Source organism: Nycticebus coucang, chromosome 22 (genome assembly GCF_027406575.1).
Source record: "Nycticebus coucang isolate mNycCou1 chromosome 22, mNycCou1.pri, whole genome shotgun sequence".
Taxonomy (NCBI): Eukaryota; Metazoa; Chordata; class Mammalia; order Primates; family Lorisidae; genus Nycticebus; species Nycticebus coucang.
In genome coordinates this window covers 33,410,632-33,435,750 of record NC_069801.1, presented here as the reverse complement: position 1 = coordinate 33,435,750, position 25,119 = coordinate 33,410,632, and the positions used below count along the sequence as shown (strand labels likewise).

The 25,119-nt window shown below is 43.5% G+C and overlaps 1 protein-coding gene across 2 annotated transcripts in view; it reads left to right on the top strand.

The window, feature by feature from the left end:
- The window catches only part of TRIT1 (tRNA isopentenyltransferase 1), a 59,285-nt gene extending 36,855 nt beyond the window's left edge, over window positions 1-22,430 (top strand). Inside the window, exons 3-12 of one of the 2 annotated variants that reach the window (XM_053575067.1) lie at window positions 7,130-7,226; window positions 8,207-8,352; window positions 11,507-11,649; window positions 14,702-14,813; window positions 15,151-15,263; window positions 15,516-15,593; window positions 18,329-18,438; window positions 18,745-18,862; window positions 21,585-21,742; window positions 22,127-22,430. In XM_053575067.1, the coding sequence (XP_053431042.1) occupies window positions 7,130-7,226; window positions 8,207-8,352; window positions 11,507-11,649; window positions 14,702-14,813; window positions 15,151-15,263; window positions 15,516-15,593; window positions 18,329-18,438; window positions 18,745-18,862; window positions 21,585-21,742; window positions 22,127-22,141 (1,090 nt within the window). In that variant the 3' untranslated portion in view covers window positions 22,142-22,430. Of the gene's footprint in view, window positions 1-7,129; window positions 7,227-8,206; window positions 8,353-11,506; window positions 11,650-14,701; window positions 14,814-15,150; window positions 15,264-15,515; window positions 15,594-18,328; window positions 18,439-18,744; window positions 18,863-21,584 lie in introns of both variants that reach the window. The other variant, XM_053575068.1, reaches the window with a different exon arrangement.
- The last annotated feature ends 2,689 nt before the right edge of the window (window positions 22,431-25,119 follow it).

Below are 25,119 nucleotides of genomic sequence, written 5' to 3'. Positions count from 1 at the left end.
GAGTCTCACTATGTCGCCCTCAGTAGAGTGCAGTAGCATCATAGCTCACAGCAACCTCAAACTCTTGGGCTTAAGCGATTCTCTTGCCTTAGCCTCCTGAGTAGCTGGGACTGACTACAGGTGCCTGCCACAACACCCGGCTATTTTTTTGTTGCAGTTGTCATTGTTTTTTAGCAGGCCCAGGCTAGACTTGAACCCACCAGCCTTGATGCCTGTGGCCAGCACCCTACTCACTGAGCTACCAGACACCGAGCCAGGAGACAGCTATAGTTCATAATTGTTCCTGGGACAGTTAATTGTTTTGGACAAAAAGCCAGGTTTTCATTATACGTGATACATTATAATTGGCATGATAAATTGCAGATGGATTTTGGAGCTTAATATACTTGTTTTCTTTTCTTTCTTTTTTTTTTGAGACAGAGTCTGACTATGTCGCCCTAGGTAGAGTGCTGTGACATCATAGCTCACAGCAATCTCAAACTCTTAGGCTCAAGTGATTCTTTTGCCTCAGCCTCTCGAGTAGCTGGAACTATAAACACCTGCCACAGGCGGCACCTGTGGCTCAGTTGGTAAGGTGCCGGCCCCATATACCAAGGGTGGCGGGTTCAAACCCGGCCCCGGCTGAACTGCAACCAAAAAATAGCTGGGCGTTGTGGTGGGCGCCTGTAGTCCCAGCTACTCGGGAGGCTGAGGCAAGAGAATCGCTTAAGCCCAGGAGTTGGAGGTTGCTGTGAGCTGTGTGATGCCATGGCACTCTACTGAAGGCCATAAAGCGAGACTCTGTCTCTACCAAAAAAACAAACAAACCAAAAAAAAACACCTGCCACAATGCCTGGCTATTTTTAGAGAAAGGGTCTTACTCTTGTTCAGGGTGGTTTCGAATTTCTGAGCTCAGGCAATTTACCTACCTCAGCCTCCAAGAGTGCTAGGATTATAGGCGTGAGCCACTGTGCCAGGCCTTAATATACTTTTTTTTTTTTTGAAACAGAGTCTCACTGTGTCACCCTCGATAGAGTGCTATGACATCACAGCTCACAGCAACCTCAAACTCTTGGACTTAAGCGATTCTCTTGCTTTAGCCTCCCAAGTAGCTGGGACAACAGGTGCCCACTACAATGCCCCGCTATTTTTTGTTGTTGCAGTTAATTGTTGTTTAGCAGGCCTGGGCCGGGTGCGAACCTGCCTGTCTCGCTGTATGTGGCTAACCCCCTAAGCACTGAGCTACAGGCGCCGATCCAACATACATTTTTTTAATGAGACCCTAAAATGTGGGAAAAGAATAGTTATAGGATTTTAGAGTAGGGAAGGGCATTGTTGATAATAACTTTTTTTTTTTTTGTGGAGACAGAGTTTCACTTTATGGCCCTTGGTAGAGTGCCGTGGCATCACACAGCTCACAGCAACCTCCAACTCCTGGGCTTAAGCGATTCTCCTGTCTCAGCCTCCCGAGTAGCTGGGACTACAGGCGCCCGCCACAACGCCCGGCTATTTTTTTGTTGTAGTTTGGCCCGGGCCGGGTTTGAACCCGCCACCCTTGGTATATGGGGCCGGTGCCTTACCGACTGAGCCACAGGTGCCGCCCAACTTTTTTTTTTTTTTTTTTTGTAGAGACAGAGTCTCACTGTACCGCCCTCGGGTAGAGTGCCATGGCGTCACACGGCTCACAGCAACCTCTAACTCTTGGGCTTATGCGATTCTCTTGCCTCAGCCTCCCGAGTAGCTGGGACTACAGGCGCCCGCCACAACGCCCGGCTATTTTTCTGTTGCAGTTTGGCCGGGGCTGAGTCCGAACCCGCCACCCTCGGCATACGGGGCCGGTGCCCTACTCACTGAGTCACAGGCGCTTCCCATAACTTTTTTTTTTTTTTAAAGGAAAATAGGGGTGGCGCCTGTGGCTCAAAGGAGTAGGGCGCTGATCCCATATGCCAGAGGTGGTGGGTTCAAACCCAGCCCTAGCCAAAACTGCAAAAAAAAAAAAAGGAAAATAGTTAGATTTGAATATGTAAGAATTTGTATTGATAAGAATGTGTATTAACCAGAACTCCTAGGTATGTACTATAGAGAAACTGTTGCCATAGGTCCATCAGGAGATACGTGGTAGAACTTACTCATTATAGCATTGTACTTAAAGCAAAAAATTTAAGTTCCCAAATTCCCACTTATTGCAGGAGAATTATAACATTTGCCTTTCTCACATAAGTGCTTTTCAACAGTAAAAATTAATAGATTGCAACTACATTCATCAATCAATGTGGAATGATCTCCAGAAACTATGTAAAGTGTGGGAAATTACAGAAGGATGCATATATGTTCATGTCATTATATGTTATTATAAAAGTTAAAAAAGTAAGCAGAACAAACTAATATATTGTTTTAGGGATACATACATATTACTAATAAGATAAAGAAAAGGGTATGGGGAAAAACAAACCAAAAAACCAAAGCAATACAGGATGGTGATTCCCTTTGGAACAGGATGTAGGGCTTGGGATGAATACACAGAAAGAAGGCTTCACAGGAATTGGTAATACTCCATTTCTTACATTGGGTTTGTGTTTTATTATTAAGATTCATGATTTACAGACAGTGCTTGTGGCTTAGTGGGTAGGGCGTCAGCCCCATATACTGAGGGTGGCGGGTTTGAACTCTGCCCTGCTGGTTAAAACAGCATTGAGAATTGCAACAAAAAATAGCAGATGTTGTGGTGGACGCCTGTTGTCCAGCTACTTGGGAGGCTGAGGCAAGAAAATTGCGTAAGCCCAGGAGTGGGAGGTGCTGTGAGCTGTGACGCCATGGCAATCTATCGAGGGTGACAAAGTGAGACTCTATCTCCAAAAAAAAAGATATGATTTACATGTGCTACATATATCCTTTTGTATGTGTGGAAATAAGGAAAACAGCTTACTCTAAACAAAATTTAAAAGCAGACTCTAAACCTGGAGGAAAATATTTGTAACATAGAAAAGGCTCATGGTTAGTATTCTTAATATATGAAGAACTCTGATGAATCAGTGCAAAAAGAGATAAAAAAATTACTAAAAAAGCACGAGCAGTAATTCATAAAAGAAGAAATATAAATAGTGATAAATATGAAAAAGGTTTATGCTTGCTGTAAATCTGGGACATGCAGATCAAAATAATGAGATAGTATTTTTTGCATAGCACATGGCAATGATTAAAATGCAGATAATAATTCCTGCCCTATCTACTTCACAAGGCTGTTGTGTCTAATGAGATAATGTATATCAAAGTGCTTGGCAAATTAAGACATAATACCAAATGTAGGTTGGTTGCTATGAGACAGTTCAGAAAGAATTGATATAGGCCAGGCGCGGTGGCTCATGCCTATAATCCTAGCACTCTGGGAGGCTGAGGTGGGTGGATTACCTGAACTCAGAGGTTCTGGACTAGCCTGAGCCCAAACGAGACCCCATCTCTAAAGAAAAAAAAAAAAAAGCCAGGTGTTGTGGTGGGTACTTGTAGCCCTACCTACTTGGGAGGCTGATGCAAGAGCATTGCTTAAGCCTAAGAGTTTGAGGTTGCACTCTACCAAGAGCAACAAAATGAGACTCTGTCTCAAAAAAAAAAAAAAAAAACCAAAGAAAGAACTGATACGAAATGGGAGTGTTAATTATGATTTTCAAAGAACAACAACAATAGGGAATGACTTAATCAGATTCCTTAAAGGCTGACAGAGGTGGGGAGCCTGCAGCCTTAAGACTACATATGTCCTTCACTGTGGCCTTTTGACTCAATAAAAAAAAAAAAATTTTTTTTTTTTTGCAGTTTTTGGCCGGGCCTGGGTTTGAACCCGCCACCTCCGGTATATGGGGCCAGTGCCCTACTCCTCTGAGCCAAAGGCCCACTCAATCCAAATTTTACAGAACAAATCTTTTGTTAAAATGGGTGCAGCAGTGGCTGGGTAACTGTAGCTCAATGGTTAGAACACCAGTCCCATGCACCTGGGCTGGTGGGTTCGAACCCAGCCCAGGCCTGCTAAATAACAACAAAAAGGTCCAGCAGAATAAGATGGAAGCTTTTCTTTCTCACTTAGGTGCTTAGAAAAGATACTCTTGAAATCAGAAGGCTGCAAGTTGGAGATTTGTGAATTTTAGTAAGAGTCTAGAATCAGAATATCAGACTGTAAGTACCTCAAGAGGTATCTAATTTAGCCAGGCGTTGTGGTGGGCGCCTGTGGTCCCAGCTACTCGGGAGGCTGAGGCAAGAGAATCGCTTGAGCCCAGAAGTTGGAGGTTGCTGTGAGCTGTGTAAGGCCACGGCACTCTACCGAGGGCCATAAAGTAAGACTGTTTCTACAAAAAAAAAAAAAAAAAAGAAGTATCTAATTAATCTTCTTTTTTTTTTTTTTGAGACAGAGCCTAAAGCTGTCACCCTGGGTAGAGTGCCATGGCATTACAGCTCACAGCAACCTCAAACTCTTGGACTTAGCGGGTTTTCTTGCCTCAGACTCTCCCAAGTAGCTGGGACTACAGGTGCCCGTCACAACGCCCGGCTATTTTTTGGTTGTAGTTGTCATTGTTTGACGGGGCTGGGCTGGATTCAAACCCGCCAGCTTTGGTGTATGTGGTGCCTTAGCCGCTTGAGCTATAGGCGCTGAGCCTCTAATTAACCTTGATTTGACAGGTGAAGGTTCTGTATACTGAGGCCCAGAGAGAACAGCTTTGCCCAGCGTCACAGTCATTTCATGATTTAGGCAGACCCATGAAATTACCTACCCCCCATCTCCCCCTCTCTTTCCCACCTTCTCTCCTCTTTTGGTGTCTTACTATTTTTCCCTTCCCCTTTTTATTTCCTTGCTCACTTTCTCTTTTTTAATCACTTCATAGGTTGAGCATCCCAAGTTTGAAAATCTGAAATCCTCTAAAATCTGAACCGTTTTGAGTGCCAGCATGATGCTCAAAGCATTTCAGATTTCAGATTTTCAGATTTGGGGTGTTCAAACAGTAAGTATAATGCAGGTATTTCAAAATTCAAAAGAAATTGAAATTTGAAACACTTTCTTGGTCACAAGCATTTTGGGGGATGTGAAGTCTATATGTAATTACACAGTACAATTGTGTGCTCCTTATACTTTTTTATTTTTGTTTCTTAGTTTTTTTTTTGAGACAGAGCCTCAAACTATCGTCCTGCGTAGAGTGCTGTGACATCACAGCTCACAGCAACCTCCAGCTCCTGGACTTAAGCGATTCTCTTGCCTTAGCCTCCCAAGTAGCTGGGACTATAGGCACCAGCCACAATGCCTGGCTAGTTTTTGGTTGTAGCTGTCATTGTTGTTTGGCAGGCCCAGGCTGGATTCAAACCCACCAGCTCTGGTGTATGTGGCTGGCGCCTTAGCTGCTTGAGCTATAGGCGCTGAGCCTCTTTATGATCCTTGATTGGTAATATTTATCTTACCTCATCCTACCTGTTAAGTGGGGGTTCTGATAGAAATTGGGCTGAATAGATTAGCGGGGTTTTTTTTTCTTTGGAGACAGAGTCTCACTCTGTTGCCCAGGCCCAGAGTACTGTGGCATTATCCTAGCTCACAGCAACCTCCAGTTCCCAGGCTCAAGCCGTCTTCCTATTCAGCCTCCCAAGTAGATGGGAATACATGTGCATATCATGATGCTGGGCTCATTTTTTTATTTTTAGTAGAAATGGTCTTGTTCTTGCTCAGTCTGTGCTCGAACTTTGGAGCTCAAGGAATCCTCCAGCATTGGCCTTCAAAAATACTAGAATTACAGATGTGAGCAACCTCATCCAGGCCAGATTAGTGGGCTTTTGATAGAAAAGAGGTCATCTGTCTGTATGCCCACAGATTGGCTGTCAAGAGGAAGAAAGTGGAAATGGTTCTTTTTCTGGCTATTGAAAGTTTTCTTTTTAATCAGTTTTCTTCAGATACATAGCCCTTCATAAAGCAGATAATTATCTGTTCAACAGAGACTTTTTTTTAAGAGACAGAGTCTCACTTTGTCACCCTTGGTAGAGTGCTGTGGCATCACAGCTCACAGCAACCTCTAGCTCTTGGGCTTAGGTGATTCTCTTGCCTCAGCCTCCCGAGTAGCTGGGACTACAGGCACCTGCCACAACGCCCTTCTATTTTTTTGTTGCAGTGTGGCCGGGGCTGGGTTCGAACCCGCCACCCTCAGTGTATAGGGATGGCACCCTACTCACTGAGCCCATAGGCGCCGCCCTGTTCAACAGAGACTTAAAAGAGAAAAATTCAAAGTAATAGAGATATGAAAACAATAGTGGCTAAAGTATTATAAATCAAGTGCTTACTGTTTTCAGGCATCATGGTAGGGGATTTATATGCTTTGTCACATTTAATGCTCACAAGAACTGTTGGGGATTTTATAGGTGAGAACACTGAAGCTCAGGCTGAGCTTGAGCTCAGACCTGGTAATTGAAATTTGTTTGTGTTCAGAACCATGAAGTCTCAAGTAGCAAAAATGTACACTTCTACCATGTAATGGTAGAGACTGATTGAGTCTAAGAACAGCAGAGAAACTAGCTTATGTTTTGTCATCTAGGGCAAAGTCACACGGTGGATGTCACCTTGGTGGCTTCCTGAGTAGCTGACACTTGGTTCTATGAGAGTCCTGGGGGCTTGTGCTTGAAGTTTTCTTTTTTTATTTGAGACAGAGTCTCAAGCTGTTGCCTTGGGTAGAGTGCCGTGGCATCATAGCTTACTGCAACTCTTGGGCTTAAGTGGTCCTCTTGCCTCAGTTTTTCTGTTTTTAGTAGCGATGGGGGTCTTGCTTTGTTGTGCCCAAGCAATCCACCCGCCTCCACCTCCCAGAGAGCTAGGATTACAGGCATGAGCCACTGTGCCTGGCCCTTGTTAAACTTATTTGGAATACCAATAGAAGTTTAACTTTTAGCAGCAAGACCTAGAAAATGCTAGAACTGGAAAGCATTACCATCCAGGATTTGTTTCTAGTTGATGTTCTGAAAAGTTAGTAGAAACATCGTACCTAACATTGAAAGTGATGTCAGTTCATTCTGGTTTCTGCTCTTTCTCTTCTGCTTTGGAGATGAATGTGTTTTCTCGCTAGTCCTCTTCCCAAGTGAGTCAGGATTCTCTTCTTGATACTACATATGATGATGTCTTTCTTAACGTTCACATTGAAGATATATTTGCCCGAGACAAAATTCCTATTGTTGTGGGAGGAACCAATTATTACATTGAGTCTCTGCTGTGGAAAGTTCTTGTCAATACCAAGGTAGGTTTAGTACACTTGTGATTCACTAAGAAATGGGTTCCTCTTTTTTTTTTTTGTAGAGACAGAGTCTCACTTTATGGCCCTCGGTAGAGTGCCGTGGCCTCACACAGCTCACAGCAACCTCCAACTCCTGGGCTTAAGTGATTCTCTTGCCTCAGCCTCCCGAGTAGCTGGGACTACAGGCGCCCGCCACAACGCCCGGCTATTTTTTGGTTGCAGTTTGGCCAGGGCCGGGTTTGAACCCGCCACCCTCGGTATATGGGGCCGGCGCCTTACCGACTGAGCCACAGGCACCGCCCGGGTTCCTCTTTTTTGTTGTCTAATTTTAGTGGGAGGAAGGTTGACTATTGCCTGTTTCTTATACTCAGCAACTATAATTTTCCTACTTAATATTCTGAAGCAAATGCCACCTCCATATGTGAAGTGTGCTCCTCCAGGCTGGCCTAAGGGCAGGGGCTATGTGTGGGAAAAATGCTCCTGTGTGGATTAATTAGCATCTCCACATAAATTAACAGTACATTAGTCTGATTTAGCCAGAAGTGGCTGACAGCACAATGTATATGTCAGGGAAATGTCCAATAGTGATACTACTTGTAGAGATGCTATAACATTGGGAAAGACTTTGCAAACTCTAATAATACTAGCAGTCTGGTCTACTTTTTGGTCATCTTTGCTGAGAACCCTGGAGCTCTCGGTATTTAAATTAGATGTGGTAGCTGTGGGACCTGTTTGTACTTCTGGCCAGGAAGCAGGGCAGCCGAGTACTTCCCAGTGCAGTAAGTCCTCCTTCCTCTTTGTTTGCTGTGGTATCTCAGCACTTACCATAGCATTTTGGAATTTTTTGTTTATAATCTGTCTCGTAAGAGTTTCTAATTCATCTGTATTTCATATTCCTAATAGCACTGTGTCTGGCATATACACTGTCTCAATGTTTGTTGAATTGTTGAATTAAATTTACTGCTAAAATCTTCATTTAATAGCCCCAGGACATGAGCACTGGGAAAGCAGCTGACCGGAAAGCAGAACTTGAAAAGGAGGATGGCCACGCACTCCACAAACGCCTTAGCCAGGTGGACCCAGAAAGGGCCGCCAGGCTGCACCCACATGACAAGCGCAAAGTGGCCAGGTAAGAAAGCTGGCCCTCTGACCCTGAACTCCTTTAGAGTTAGGGGGCAGACAGTTCTTCAGCCTGCCTAGGTGATGAGAGAGGCTTGGTAGTAGGAGTTAGTGGAGACTGATGTGTTGTTCTAGCTTAGCAGGTTGGGAGGCTCTGAGTTATTACCTCAGTTCAACTCCCTCAATAAATAGTTGCATCCTACTTTGTTGTTACCTTTTAAATGCACAGTACAATATGATTTTTCCCTAGGGCCTATGTAATCTTGCTTCATTTTCTATTTGATCTTTGCTTGTATAACAGTTTTCATATAAATTTTTTCTGGCATGTAGTCCATTTATATTGTGATTTGAGTTTCATAATTGATTTTGCAATGCTGAGTTCTGCCCCGGCAGCTTTCCCAGTGGGAGGTAGATTTTATAACCTGCCTTGTAGATCACCTCACCTTTGCACATGGAGACTTTCTTATTGGGAAGAAAGGTGGTGAATGAAATCATAAGGTTATGTTTTCTTAGGTTGTTTTGAAATTGCAGCCTCATGTATTAGGTTTGTTTTTCTGCAGTATTGGGAATGATACCACTTCTGGTATAATAGAATATCCAATGAAGGATCTACTATATGGATGTTTATGTAGAGTAAATGTAGTAAGAGCTAGTATTGATAGGGGTTATAAAGTATTCCACTCAAATGAATTTCTAGATCAGTGTTTTTTAATCCTTTTTTCATTGTTGTCCCCCAAGAGCCTTTTTATAAAGACAATGCCTCACTTTGTCACCCAGGCTAAAAAGTAGTAGCCTCACTGTACCCTTGAATTCAGTGAGCCTCGTAGCTCATTGTAACCTTGAATTCCTGGGGCTGAGGGATCTTCCCACCTTGGCTTCCCAAAGTATTGGGATTATAGGTGTGAGCTACTGCACTTGTCCCCAGGAGTCTTCTTAGAAATTTTTCCTAGTTGTTTCCCCGCCAATAAAATTTATTTATTTATTTATTTATTTTTGTTTGTTTGTTTTCGTGGTTTTTGGCCGGGGCTGGGTTTGAACCCGCCACCTACGGCATATGGGACCAGCGCCCTACTCCTTGAGCCACAGGCGCCGCCCTATTCATATATTTTTTGAGACAGAGCCTCAAGCTGTCATCCTGGGTAGAGTGCCGTGGCGTCACAGGTCACAGCAACCTCCAACTCCTGGGCTCAAGCGATTCTCCTGCCTCCGCCTCCCAAGTAGCTGGAATTACAGGTGCCCACCACAACGCCTGGCTATTTTTTTTTTTTGGTTGCAGCCGTCGTTGTTTGGCGGGCCTGGGCCAGATTCGAACCGACCAGCTCAGGTGTATGTGGCTGGCGCCTTAGCTGCTTGAACCACAGGTGTCGAGCCTGCCAATGAAATTTAATGTTAAGGAATAGGATTTTTTTTTAGGTAGGGTTGTCCTTTTGGGGAGGCATAAATTATGTCTTAAGTTTTTCACCTCCTTCTAGTCAATATTAAGAATGCATGTTGTAAATTAATGGAGTTTATACTTTCCAGTATCCAAACATTTTATTTTAAACATTTTAATAGAAAGTTTTCCATTTTTTAAAAAACTCAGGAACATTTTAATGAGCATTCATTTTCATGTTGTTTTATTACCTGATTATAGAGCTTGGTCTTATTCTCTCCATTTCTTTCTTTCTGCTCTCCTCCATTTGCTGCTTTTAAACTAGCAATACATTGGAGAATTTTGTCTTAAGAGTCAAGAGCTTCCAAGCCAGAGATTTAGATTCTTTCCTTTAGAGAGGATTGCAAGACTTCCTTCATCTTTCTTTTGGTTTGAGGCTGTATTCCAACCTCCAGATAAGTGAGATATCTGTTACTACGTTTTTTTCTCATAGATCTTTGAGTGACCAGAGACACTAGAAGACAAGGGATCTTCACTCTTGTGTTAAGAGTTTCAGAAAGTGGGTGTTGCCTGTGGCTCAGTGAGTAAGGCGCCGGCCCCATATACCAAGGGTGGCAGGTTCAAACCCAGCCCCGGCCAAACTGCAACCAAAAAATAGCCGGGCGTTGTGGCAGGCGCCTGTAGTCCCAGCTGTTTGGGAGGCTGAGGCAGGAAAATTGCGGAAGCCCAAGAGCTAGAGGTTGTTGTGAGTCCTGTGATATCATGGCACTCTACCGAAGGCGGTAAAGTGAGACTCTGTCTCTACAAAAAAAAAAAAAAAAAGAGTTTCAGAAAGTTAGAATTGGGTCAAGAAGGGTAAGGTCACTTTCAAGCTGGTAAGTCTCAGTCACTCAGAGTGGTACAGTAGGGATTTGGGGGTTAAATTACCTATTGCTGCAGAGAGTAATAGATAACAGACAAGTGTGGATGGTGGCTTAAGAATGAGTATGTGGGGTGGCGCCTGTGGCTCAGTGGGTAGGGAACCATCCCCATATACCGAGGGTGGCAGGTTCGAACCCAGCCCTGGCCACACTGCAACAACAAAAAAATAGCCTGGCGTTGTAGCAGACGCCTATAGTCCCAGCTATTCAGGAGGCTGAGGCAAGAGAATTGCCTAAGCCCAGGAGTTGGAGGTTGCTGTGAGCTGTGTGATGCCACGGCACTCTACTAAGGGCAAAAAAGTAAGACTCTGTCTCTACAAAAAACAAAAAAACAAAAAGAATGAGTATGTGAGTTCCTTTTTCAAAGATCTTTCTGCCAGTAGAATACTGGATTAGCCAGAAGCATTCCTCATTAATTTTAGACATATTTGAAAAGAAAGCTGATGAGCTGGATATACGACATACTTTTTGTACTGTGGGAAAGGCATGCCAGCAAGACCAGACTTGTTGGCTTATAACAAAGTGTCCCAACAAGCTCTTTTATGCTTACCTGAAAGTGAGTGAGTACCATTCTGTTTGTGTAAAAGAAACCTGTTTCTGAATGTATTAAACTGATCTCAGGAAAATTGATGTATGTTTAGAAAAAATAGTATCATTTCTTACTTCACCTAAAGTTTTCTTTAGGACCTTTTTGTGAGTAGCTGTAGGATTAGAGTCCCCCAGTCCTTCATGTCTTCTGGGATTTGTGCAGTGAAAGTGAGAATGAGTATTGCTGTAATAAACAGCATTTCTCCTTGTTTCACTTGAGAATGAGTATTTCCCAGTGTTTTTTATGGCCGTGTCCATTCTTTCCCCTTTTTTAAATGACTTAGGAGCTTACAAGTGTTTGAAGAAACTGGAATCTCTCACAGTGAATTTCTGCACCGTCAACATACAGAGGAAGGTGGTGGTCCTCTTGGAGGTCCTCTGAAGTTCCCCAATCCTTGCATCCTTTGGCTTCATGCTGACCCGACAGGTAAAAGCTGTTTGAGTCTATCTTGAGATAGAACTTAGAGTCATAAGTTACTATATATGAAAAGCTTAGAACCATGAGTGGCTCATAATAAGCACTAAACAAGTATAAGCTACAAATTTTATTTTATTTATTTATTTTTTTGTAGAGACAGAGTCTCACTTTACTGCCCTCGGTAGAGTGCCGTGGCGTCACACGGCTCACAGCAACCTCCAGCTCTTGGGCTTACGTGATTCTCTTGCCTCAGCCTCCCGAGTAGCTGGGACTACAGGCGCCCGCCACAACGCCCAGCTATTTTTTTGTTGCAGTTTGGCTGGGGCTGGGTTTGAACCCGCCACCCTCGGCATATGGGGCCGGCGCCCTACTCACTGAGCCACAGGCGCCACCCTACAAATTTTATTAACATTGTCATTATTCATTGATTTAGGTGTAGTGCCATTCCCCTCAGTGTCTGTCTGGAAAGGGAAGGAGGATAGACCTAGCACTAGGATAAGAGAGTGGTGGGGTAGGATGGAATGGGAAGGAGATGCCACCCAGGGAAGGTCCAAAGGAGAAAGGGGAAGTCTTCCTGTGGAAGGAGGTCTGATCCCAGGGCTGGGTAGAGGCCACTGATTATTCTAGAAGCAATAGGCCTGAGAGTCTCTGTGATGATTAGCTAGCTAGCCTGATGGCATTTTGTTGCTAAAATAAAATAATACCCTGTGATGAAAGTAACTTCTTTATGTAGCAAACATTCAGTGAAGCATCGAGTATTCTGCATAGTACTTGGGTTTCAGAGATGAAAAGAGACCTCCTCTTAAGGAGCTCCAGTCTAGTGGGGTGACAGATGAGGAAGCAGATACTACTGTGATAAATGTTGGGCTAGAGATATGTTTAGAGTGCTGTGGAGCCACAGAAAAGGGATGATGAATGTTCTCCAGGGGGCATCAGGGACCAAGTTACAATGGTAACCCATGAGCTAGGTTTGGAGAGATGAGATTATTATGTGGACAGGCAGTATAGTGTAGTGATTGAGAGCACAGGCTCTGAGGCAGACTGATTTCACATTCTTGTTTTACCATCTTCTAGCTATGTGAGTTGAAAGACAAGGGAGGTTACCTTTGTGTACCCAAATTCTCTTATAAAGTAGAGATAATAATAACAGTACATATCTCATAGGTTCATTGAGGATTAGATGAATTAATAGAAAGTGCTCAGAATGTATCTGACACATGGTCGATCTTCAGTAAACACCAACTTTTTAGGAAGATAAGAAACTGTTGTTGGAGGCTGAGAAGTAGCATTAGTGGAGATGTAGAAAAGCATAATTGAAATGGTGAAAATTTGTTAAATTAATCTGCCTTATATGTATAGAATGAATTTTTTTTTTTGCAGTTTTTGGCTGGGGCTGGGTTTGAACCCGCCACCTCCAGCATATGGGGCTGGCGCCCTACTCCTTTGAGCCACAGGCACTGCCCTAGAATGAAATTTTTTAATGAAAATTTTGTAAATTAAAGCTACTACAATTCAACATAAAATATGGTATCTGACTCACAGTAAAGCTGTATTTGCCCACCCTATTGAACAATTATGACCTAACAAACTTTGCTCCTTTGATGTAGTAGTTCAGAATATATTTAGAATGACATTGTATTAAAGTTTCTTTCTTTTTGCGGGGGGAGAGACAGAGTCTCAATCTGTCACCCTGGGTAGAGTGCCGAGGAGTCATAGCTCACAGCAACCCCCAACTCTTGGGCTCAGGTGAACCTCTTGCCTCAGTTTTTTCTATTTTTAGTAGAGATGGGGTCTTGCTTTTGCTCAGGCTGGTCTCAAACCCATAAGCTCAAACAATCCACCCGCCCAGAGTGCTATAATTACAGGCTTGAGCCACCACTCCCAGCCCTCCTCAGCTACTTTTTTTTTGAGACCGAGTCTTACAATGTCACCCTCAGTGGAGTGCTGTGGTGTCACAGTTCACAGCAACCTCAAACTCTTGGGCTTCACAGGTCATAGCAACCTCAAACTCTTGGGCTTACGTGACTGTCTTGCTTCAGCCTCCCAAGTAGCTGGGACTACAGGTGCCCTCCGCAATGTCTATTTTTTTTGTTCGTTGTTGTTGCGCTTGTCATTCTTGTTTTTCAGGCCTGGGCTGGGTTTGAACCTGCCTGCCTCAGTGTATGTGGCCAGTGCCCTATCCACTGAACTATGGGCGCTGAGCCCCCTCAGCTACTTTTACTTATTTATGTTTTTTTGAGACAGAGTCTCAGTATATCATCTTTGGTAGAGTGCTTAGCATCACAGCTCACAGCAACCTGAAACTCTTAGGCTTAAGTGATTCTCTTGCCTCAGCCTCCTAAGTAGCTGGGAATACAGGAGCCTGTCACAGCAGCCAACTATTTTTTTGTTGTAGTTGTCATTGTGGTTCGAGCCTGCCAGCCCCTGTGTATGTGGCTGGCGCCCTAACCACTGAACCACAGGCACTGAGCCTCCTCAGCTACTTTTTTTTTTTTTTTTGTAGAGACAGAGTCTCACTTTACTGCCCTCGGTAGAGTGCCATGGCGCCACACGGCTCACGGCAACCTCTGGCTCTTGGGCTTACGTGATTCTCTTGCCTCAGCCTCCCGAGTAGCTGGGACTACAGGCGCCCGCCACAACGCCCGGCTATTTTTTTGTTGCAGTTTGGCCAGGGCTGGGTTTGAACCCGCCACCCTCGGCATATGGGGCCGGCACCCTACTCACTGAGCCACGGGCGCCGCCCCCTCCTCAGCTACTTTTAAAACACATTGGATATACATTCTACATGAGAATAAAATATTTGTCCTTCATAATAGTTATAATGTTATGCTTTCTCTTTACATAAAAGAAGGCATATGCTTCATTTTGGCTGTTTTTGTTTGAAGCCACAGAGTCTTAAGTGTGAGTAAATGTAATGTGAGGTGTTATATAATCTGGAATCTGAATCCTTTCTTCCATTTGGACAGATTCTCGTTGTGTGGCAGTCTGTTCATTTACCTTATTAGTGTACAATAGGCATCTACAACATGCTTGCTGGTTTGATGGACTGATTTGTTTCAAGTTCTAGATGAGCGCTTGGATAAGAGGGTGGACAATATGCTTACTGCTGGGCTCTTGGAAGAACTAAGAAATTTTCATAGACGCTATAATCAGAAGAAGGTTTCGGAAAATAGGTGAGCATTTGGCTATTACTCTGATCTACTCTCCATCTCTTGCCTATGGTTGAATGATGACAGACGTAATATTGGCTTTGGCTCTTTGTCCTTGGCATTGCTAAGACTTGTTGGAAGGAGTTCTGGTAAATACAGTTGTATTTTTCTGACTTTCAGACATTCCCAGGAAGTAACCTAGGAGCTGGTGGGTAGGGAAGAGGAGAATTTCAGAGTTATTAACTGCTCAGAACCTAAATTTCCTCATCTGTGAAATAAAATGGCTCACCTAGATCATCTCCAAGGCCCCTGCTAGCTTTCAGAAGCAATGGCTCATCTGCTGATGCTCTCCTGTTCCCAGCCAGGACTATCAACATGGTATCTTCCAATCAATTGGCTTCAAGGAATTTCACGAGTACCTGATCACTGAGGGAAAATGCACACCAGAGACTAGTAACCAGCTTCTAAAGAAAGGTGTGAATTCCTCCATCTAACCTAGTCTTGGACATCCTTGCGTAACAGAGTACCCTGCCAGTATGGCCTGAGAAAGAGCTGAGGCTAAAAGAGTACGAAGTAGCTTTCAGCTCAGAAGTAACATTTTCATTCACCACGTCTAACATGGGACTGCTGTGGCCAATTTTCTCTTCTGCTGAGCTGGGAGGGCCTGCTTCTCTGCAGGGTAAAGAGTGCTTACCTAGATGTTCTTATATCTACTGTATCTTTCAGGTATTGAGGCTCTAAAACAAGTAACTAAGAAATATGCCCGGAAGCAAAACCGATGGGTTAAAAACCGTTTTTTGAGCAGTAAGTCTTATGCTTCTCTTAATCCTTTGGTCTTTCTTCAATAGAATATAGATGTCCTCAGTTCACCCAGAAAATGAACTATTTCTGGACCTATTCTAAGATTTTGGAACTGACTTGGGGGAGGGTGAATTGCATAAATGATTATCCAGGGATATTCTCTTGTGATGTCTCAGAAAAAAAAATTAAGTTTCCACTGAGGAGTCGGTCTTATATCTTGAACAGATGGGTACTGACTGCAAACAGCTAAGAACAAAATAGCAATGTCTTACCAGAATTGTTGTTCAAGGCTGATTTCGGCTTCAATTTTGTACCTGAAGAGCAGTCAGATTTCTATAAGGAGGATTTCCTAATTATAGTGTTTTTTTTTGGCCAGATGAGCAGTATAAAAAGACAGAACAGGCCAGGTGTGGTAGCTGCTACCTGTAATCTCAGCATTTTGGGTGGCTGAGGTAGGAAGATTGCCAGGAGTCTGAGACCAGCCTTGTAGTGTGTGCCTGTAGTCCCAGCTACTTGGGAGACAGAGGCAAGAGGATGGCTTAAGCTCAGGATTTTGTAGTTGCAGTGAGCTGTGATGATGCTACTGCACTCTAGCCCAGACAACAGAGTGAGACCCTATCTCAAAAGTGGTCATGTACATGGCGCTTCAGATTGTTCAAACTGAAACTTCTATTGAACAGCACTTTTAAGGGAAAGGAAAGGATGTTCTCATTCATTGACCCTGTGCTGTTGTCTTTGGCACTAAATGTGATGCTATTCATAGATTATTAAGCCTTTGAGTGGGTCTTATTCTTTTCTTTTTATAGATAAGAAAGTGAGGGCTTAGAGAAGGTAAATAACTTGCCCTCATCCCTCAGCTAACAGGCAGTGCTTTCTTCATATGCTTCTGAATCTTCCCAGGTTTGCCTCCTGCTCCTTAGGGCCTCTGAAGATAACACACCTTGATCTGTGCTGCTGATCACTACCTCCCCCTCTCTGTCGGAGCTTCTCAGTGGAGCTCTTTACGCTGTCTTGTGCTTATCCTGCTTTCTCTGCATGCCCCGCTCAATAGAAGTCGTAGGGCCAGCTGATGTTGAAATTCAGTACTATGCTGCCATTTCTAATGCAGCTTCTCTTCTCACCAAGCCTGACAGTAAGTTTATAACAAAAGGCTTTTTTTGGTAATAATTTGGAACTTCCTCCTGTGGTAAAGCCACAATGACCTCTCCATGTCGGAGGCAAGAGGAGTTGATGGCATAGTGTGTCATGTGCCTGTTCCTCCTTCGTGTGTGTGCCGGCCCAGTCCTGGCGCTAGAGTGAAAGGCACAGCTGCTCTGTAAATCAGAAGCTGCATGCGATTGGCCAGGGCTGGTCTGCTGGGATATGATTCTGGCTGGAAGCCAGAGGGACTTCCCCACCCCAGCTTGGCCTTGGACCCAAGCCAGAAATAGCAGCTGGGAGCCGAGAACTTGTTGAAAGGTGCTTAGACAGGGCACAGAAGCCCAACAAAGGACTTAGAGGAGAAAGGAAAATGTAGAGTGGCCTGGAAACAGGTGCAGAGCTCAGCCAAGGCCAGGTGTGCTGTGGATGCTGCCTGCGCCCTCCCAGTCTCACCTTTCCATGTGGTGGCAGGTGCAGCCCAGTCCAGTTTATGAAGAATCTTTCTTATTTGTGGTTGGCATAATCAAAAGGCTAGCACCTGCCAGCCGTTGGCATCCCAAGGCCTTTTATGTTTTTGTCCATGGGGCGATGCTCTTTGCCTTTGGGCAACTGACTTAAACTAACTATGGGAAGCAATTTAGTGTGTCTGTAGGCTGGAGAAGCTACCAGCAGAGACTAAACTCTTGCAACATGGTTGACTGAGATGGGTGAAATGCCTGTAAGCTGTGCTCTTTACTACCTCCAGTCTCCTCTCCATTCAGAAGTGTTCACCAGAGGGTGTTTCTCGAATACTTTCTAGATCTGGTTCTTAAAAGAGGGCTCAACTAGATAGTTCCAAGGCTTCTTTCTAGTTGTCAGATTCAACAGCTCATTGGCTAATGCTGTTCTCCTCCCAGCCTGTGATTATCAGCATGCTGTCAAGGAGTTTGATGAATACCAGGCTTCTGAAGGGATTTGAAGTTTTGAGACTACAAACCTGAGACTACTGTCTGCTCCTAAAGGAAGCTGCAAACTCTCTTGCCACAGAGTGCCATCACTCTGGATAACATAGAACTTAGAACAGGCACTTATTGCTGGGTATTGTGGCTGGCACCTGTAAGTCCCAGCTACTTGGGAGGCTGAGGCAAGAGAATCACTTAAGCCCAAGAATTTGAGGTTGCTGTGGGCTGTGATGTCATGGCACTCTACCAAGGCAACATAGACTCTGTCTCAAAAAAAAAACAAAAAAAAACCCCAGGCACTTACTTAAAGTATTAGTTTACTTCTTCCTACAGTGAGTTTGCTATCTTTATATTGTAACCCATACAGTGCATGCAGTGGTTATTAGAGCTGTTACTCTATTCTGGTTTCCTGACTGATCTGGAAGATGCTGCACTTGAGTCTCCAGATTATACAGCAAGGCTTATTGGCTGCAGACCAATTAAACCTCCAGATCTTTCTTGGATTGTGGTTCCGTGTTCCTGGTTAAAGTAAACAGCATGGCAGAATGTTTATTCCTTTGGTCCTATGTGTTTCCCTTGAGGATTTTTAGAGTCCTGGGAGCAGAATAGATTGGGTCTTCGGGCCAACCTCTCATAGCTTTTCTTTGTTACCATTAGGACCTGGTCCCAGTGTCCCCCCTGTATATGGCTTAGAGGTATCTGATGTCTCGAAGTGGGAGGAGTCTGTTCTCAAACCTGCTCTTGGAATCGTGCAAAGTTTCATCCAGGTGATTATTAATTACGGTATAATCTTTTGTCTGGTTTTCAGAGCACTTTCCTTAGCTAACTGTTGCTATATTGTGGAATCAATCCTTTTCCATGGAATATAGAAGAATGGTTTGCTGCTTTTGGGTACCTGGAGGTTGTATTTCTGCTTTCATATTTAGAAAGGTTGTTGCCAAAATCTGTTCACAGTTCACCTACTCTCTGGGGTGAGAAAAAGGAATCTTAGGAAAATCCCACTCCCCTTAATATTGAGGGATTATGTCCAGATCTCTTTGAATAGAATGCTTCCCCTACCATTGTTCTTGCAGGGGCACAAGCCTGCAGCTGCTCCAGTAAGTATGCCATACAATGAAACTGAGAACAAGAGAAGTTACCACATGTGTGATCTCTGTGATCGAATCATCATTGGGGACCGCGAATGGGCAGGTAAAGTATGGGGAAGGGCGTGGAGAAACCTGTAAGGGTGGGAGTCACATTGACTTCATGACATTTAAGGGCTTTGGTAGGTTGAATGCTAGAGTCTGTTTATTTGTAAAGGGATAGCCAGATTTTTCTAGGACATTGTGCTCGAATTTCTTAGAGTCCCCCCCATTTGGGGAGTAGTATTCTGAAATTCAAAGGAAGATCAGATGCCCTCCAGCTTTAGTTGGAATAGATATTTTGTACTGAAAGGTCTGCAGTTAACTTTCTAGAGCTCCTTTGACTTCACAGCCTTGCCTTGGAGGAATTTCTCGGCCTTCCGCGTTTACTACTCAGGCAGAGTAAGACAGGATTGTGAGGGAAGCAAGGCACCTCATCCAAGAGCCTAAAAATTCCAGGCCTTGAATTTACATGCCCCTGGTGTAAGGCCTGCTCCTTTTAGGCACAGTAGGGCTTGTAGATCACCCAGTGGCTGGGATCCTTCTGTTCTGAGTACTGTTTTGCATGGGATTCTCAAAGAAGTAGATTTTTCTCCTCATACCAACCAACAGAATGATTAAGTCTATTAGCTGATAACTCTGGTAAAATGGACTCCATTGTCAGAGATTGGGGATGGCTGTGATTGCCCAACCAGCAGAAGAAGCCTTGATTGTCAATTGTGGTTGGTTTATAATGATGAAAGGGGAAAAGATAGAAAGTGTCTGATTGTTTTTTCTAAAGGAAACTTAGTGGTTCGATTTGTCAAATGTCCTTCAGGGATAGCCTTAGAGAAGCAACATGTGTGAGCCTTTGTGAGCTTAGCTTGTGTAAGCCCTTCTGTAGTGCCATCTGTCAAGTAAGTCCTTGCTCCCATCTCCTGCTGTCATAGAGAGCCAGCCCAGAAGCCCCCCCCTTTCTTTTGCCTTAGGCTCTAGCTAGAGAACAAAGCTGACATTTTTTTCCCAAGTAAACTTTTTTGTGACTTCTAATCTCTTCCTTGCCTCTAAACTCTTAAAAATGATGTTTTTAATGTGTATAAAAAATAATTTAATCCAGTTGTCTATCTCTTAGGTGTTCCCAGATGAAATTTCCTTGAAAAAAGATCTGGATTAGTAAAAATGAGCCTATCTGAGTTAGTCAGAAGGTGAGAACTGTCTTAGAGGTGACAGATAAGTTGATGTCAGGTAACAGTGGCCTCTAAGCTTATTGCTTCTGTGGTCCCTTGGAAGAGGTTGTCAGAGTTGAATGCTCCTTACTGTCTCCCTGGAGCATCGTGTGTTTGGATAATGGGAGCTCTGGAGGGTAGTCATTCAAATGGCCTGTCTAGCTCACATGTGGGGATGGCCGACAGGGCGGGACAGCCTGGGAGAGCAGGGAAGGACTGGGCAAAGCAGCTGTATTTCTCACCATTCTGTAGGGCCAGTGCTGCATCTGTCCTGCACTACAGATGAGGATTTATTTATTTATTCATTTATTTATTTATTTAATGAGACAGAGTCTCACTATGTCACCCTCGGTAGAGTGCTGTGGCGTCATAGCTCACAGTAACCTCAAACTCTTAGGCTTAAGCAATTTTCTTGCCTCGGCCTCCCAAGTAGCTGGGACTGTCTGTTTTTTTTTTTGTGGCAGTTATTATTGTTGCTTTAGCTGGCCTGGGCTGGGTTTGAACCCGCCAACCTTGGTGTATGTGGCTGGCACCCTACCCACTGAGCTACAGGTGCCACCCAACAGATGAAAATTTAAATTACTGACTTTCTAGCCTTATGAGTTGAAATGCAGAAAGTAGGGTCTCTTTTTAAAGCTATCGGTCTAAGCAAAAGAGTTTTATCTCCTGTATGACCTTAGACTTGGACAAAATGTTAAAACCTCTCTGAACTTCAGTTTCCCCCTCTATGAAATGAGCAGAATAGTACCATCCTATAGGACTGTTATAAGGATTAGTGGTGGAAAGTACTTAGTTAGCAAGGAGCACTTGATACGAGGTAGCTCACTCTAGTTTGCTTGCCAGCTGGCCATTTAGTTTTTTCTTCCTTTAAAAATGCTAAGCAGGCTTGGCGCCTGTAGTTCAAGCAGCTATGGTGCCAGCCACATCCACCTGAGCTGGCGAGTTCAAATCCAGCCCGGGCCTGCCAAACAATGACAACTACAACCAAAAAATAGCCAGGCATTGTGGCAGGCGCCTGTAGTCCCAGCTACTTGGGAGACTGAAGCAAGAGAATCACTTAAGCCTAGGAGTTGGAGGTTGCTGTGAGCTGTGATACCACGGCACTCTACCCAGGGCAACAGCTTGAGGCTGTGTCTAAAAAAGGTAAATAAATAAAAAATAAAAATACTAAGCAGCGAAAGCAATACATGTATCAATCCTGTTATTTGTTGTTAACATTGACAGATAGGATTGGGCAATGCCTGTGGCTCAGTGGGTATGGCGCCAGCCCCATATACCCAGGGTGGCAGGTTCAAACCTGGCCTCAGCAAAGTTGCAACAAAAAAAATAGCCGGGCATTGTGGCGGCGCCTGTAGTCCGAGCTACTCCGGACGCTGAGGCAAGAGAATCGCGTAAGCCCAGGAGTTGGAGGTTGCTGTGAGCTGTGTGATGCCACGGCACTCTACCAAGGGCCATAAAGTGAGACTCTCTCTACAAAAAAAAAAAAAAAGAAGAATTGTAAGTTAATTTTATTTGCTTCTAGGATTAATTCTAGAAAATGCTATTGAGTTTTTTTGTTTATTTGGGTTGGTTTTGTCTTATCAGCGCATATAAAATCCAAATCCCACTTGCATCAACTGAAGAAAAGAAGAAGGCTGGACTCTGTTGCTGTCAACACTGGAGAAAGTCAGAGTATTTACCAAGACCATGACAAAGAGCTTAAAGAGAAGGGATCCCCAGGGCACAGTGATCAAGATCTGAAAGTAAACATTTAAGAGACATGTCCAGTAGCTTTTGTGAAGATGGTGGGGATCCAGTTCAGGAGAGAGGAGTGTGTCCATCTCCCTGTCTGGACTGAGGGGTGCTGTGCAGAAAGCTGTCCCTGTTTTCTTTCGTTTAGTGGGGTGATTTTAAAGCCTCATGTTCTCTATAAAGGAACCAGCAGCTCCTTGTGTGGCTGATTTGTCTGGTAATGATGTAGTTCAGAAAGAGATTTTTTTTTTCTTTGAACCTTAAAGGTTCTATTTTTAAAAGAGGCACAGATTGTACTTTTTTGTACTTCAGGATCTTTTTTAGTGGTGACTACCAGGATTCACTACATTACAAAGTTTTTATATCGACTCTGGTTAAAATTATCTAATTCCCAGGGCCTTTGCAGATGACTGAAGTATTGTGAGCCACAAATTAGGAGTTCTAGATTTGAATGAATGGCAGGAATGGACCAGCCCCAGTGAGATGATTAAGTGAACCAACCAGTTCTTAGAATTTCACCAAGAAGGAGGAAATCAGCCTGGGATAGCTGTGACATGGGACTTGAAGACTGAAGACTTTGAAATTTGTTGAGCTCCTCTGTGATGGTTCCTAACACTGCTGTCATTCTGAATTGGGACTCTATATTTGTAATAAAAGGTAAATAAAAAAGTGTGTAAGAGCCTCTTTGATCCTTAAAAAGATATGTATGTCCATGTCTAGTTTATACACAACATACTGTTATCAGCAGGATAGGTTTTTCTCAAAATTGACAACCTTCATAATCATCTGGCCATTTATATAGGAGATCTTTATTGAGCACTTATTATATGCCCTGAAGACATTTGTAGAAGGTTGTTTATTGGAGATTTATTTATTTCCAGTTGAAGCCATCTTTCTGGAATGATCTGAGCTACCAGCAGTGTTAAATAAATATTTATTTTATATAAATAAAATAGGGCATTTTAAGTGTACAATTCAGTGACATTGGTATTTACATTGCTGTGCAAGCATCACCACTGTTTATTTCCAAAATATTTTTGTCATTCCAAACAGAAACTCTGTTCTTGTTCAGCAGCAACTCCCCACTTGAGTATATTTGTTCAGAATCTACTGTAATAGAATCTCCATAATTGACCACCTTCCTACTTGACTACCTCCATAAGCTGACCTAATTTTCATAGACTAGACATGTACCATTCATACATTATCAGTATAGCAGGCCTAGTTCCTTATGTTGACCACCTCCGTTATATTGACCAGTTTGTTACAATCCCTATGGTAGTCAGCTTACGGAGCTTCTACTTTGAGAGTTCCTGGACTGGGCTAGAGAGAATGCAGAAGTGAGATGTGGACCTTGCCTTTAGGGAGCTTGTAAATATATGTACACAAGCGACCAATCTAGGCAAGAAAGTATTAAAGCCATAAAAGCTCTGTAGAACTTCAGAGGGAGGAGGAAGGGATCATAGAAAAAGAATCATTTCTGCTGGACCTTAAAAAGCAATTCTTGGTGCATATATTTTTATCTATGCATACTAGACTGCACAGAGAAAGCAGAATCAAAAAAACTAACTTACTTGACCTTTTTAACAGTGCTGAATTCTAGCACCTCACCCGCCTTTAACTGAGTTGAATCTCAAGAATCAATTTATTCTCTGGTCAAAGAAGAAATCATTCTTGCATCCACCCTGTCTTGTTCTTTATGTGGTCTAATTTCTCAGTTTGTTAATTGCTTTAGGATCTAACAGGGTGGGAAGCCACATCTACCCACCCAGAGTGAGCCAAGCAGTGCCAAGCACTTTATAAACACTATCTTCTCCTACAGCGGTGGGAGGGAGATGGTGTTCCCATTGCCATTAAGCACTGGAGAAACTGAGGCTCCACAAAGGAGCATAGCTAGGAAGCCTCAGAGCTGGAATTGGGGTGAGGCCAGTAAACATGAGCTGTTAAAGCACTGTATTCAGCTGGCCTAAAAGGGAGGGAGGAAACTTAGTCTCTCTGAAATGTTTTTCACTCAGTTGCTAAATATGTTTTAAAGCTTTAAAAAGTTTCAGTGGACTAACAGGAAAAACTAGTTTTAATAATCCTACCTCAAGCAGCCTTTAATCCTCCCATCTGAAATACCTTCCCATTGAACTCATTGTTCTATAGCATTTGGAAATGAGGAGTTTTTTTACTTAAAAAAAAAAAGTGCCTAATAATTTATGAAGCATCTATTAAGTTCAAGGCATTAATTACCGTTGAGCCTCGCCTACTTAGAAACTGTAAATTCGGCAAGATGTAATAATTCCTTTACCAGCAGCAATGAGCCTGGGGAAGGCAGAACACTCAATAGAAATTTGCTTTGCACTCTGATGGAAGGTTTCGGACTGAGTAGGTTTCTTCTTTGCCCACTGTCCTCTGAATGACTTTGCCATTGAAGGTAGGGAGGGAAAGCAATTCTGTCTTGTGATTGTCTTAAATACAGAGATAAAATAATCTTTAACCCCTTCTTGTACAGATGGGAAACTGAGGCCCAAAATATGGATGTTCTACAGTTACAAAGTCTGTGGCAAGGCCAGGACAAATCTCAGGTCATCTCTTATTCGACTACTATATCTCATACCAGATCTCATCTGAGAGCCAAGAAGTACCATAGAGTACTTTTGGTCTGTTTGCTCCACCTGGAGTGAAGGTGAGGAATGCCATTTTGCACTGTTTGGCCGCAAATAATCCCCAGACAAGCAGAGCCCTCTAGTCCAGGTACTCAGTGCCTTTAGTGCCGCACACCAGCTGTGCTATCTAAATGGCTTTGGTGATTAATTCCAACACTCAGTGAGCTATTAGGTTCATCTCCCTCTTTGAGTAAAAATCTTAACTAGAGGTTGGGCAAGGTGGCTCACTCCTGTAATCTTAGCACTTGGGAGGCCGAGGCAGGTGGACTGCCTGAGCTCACGAGTTGGAGACCAGCCTGAGCCAGAACAAGACCTTGTCTCTAAAGATAGCCGGGCGTTGTGGCAGACGCCTATAGTCCCAGCTACTAGGGAGGCTGAAGCAAGAGTTTGAGGTTGCTGTAAGTCTTAGCAACAAAGTAAGACTCAAAAAAATCTTGATTGGACTTCAGATACTTAACGGTAGTTCCGACAATGTCTCAAGTGGATAGGAAGTACTTTGAAGAGAGCTGGATTCTTAGTCTTTTTTTTTTTTTTTTTTTTTGAGAGAGAGTTTTACCCTCGGTAGGGTGCTATGGCATCATAGCTCACAGCAACCTCAACTTTGAGCTTAAGCGATTCTCTTTCCTCAATCTCCCAAGTAGCTGGGACTACAGGCACCCGCCACCACACTTGGCTATTTTTGTTTTGTTGCAGTTGTCATTTAGCTGGCCCGGGCCAGGTTCGAACCCGCCACCCTT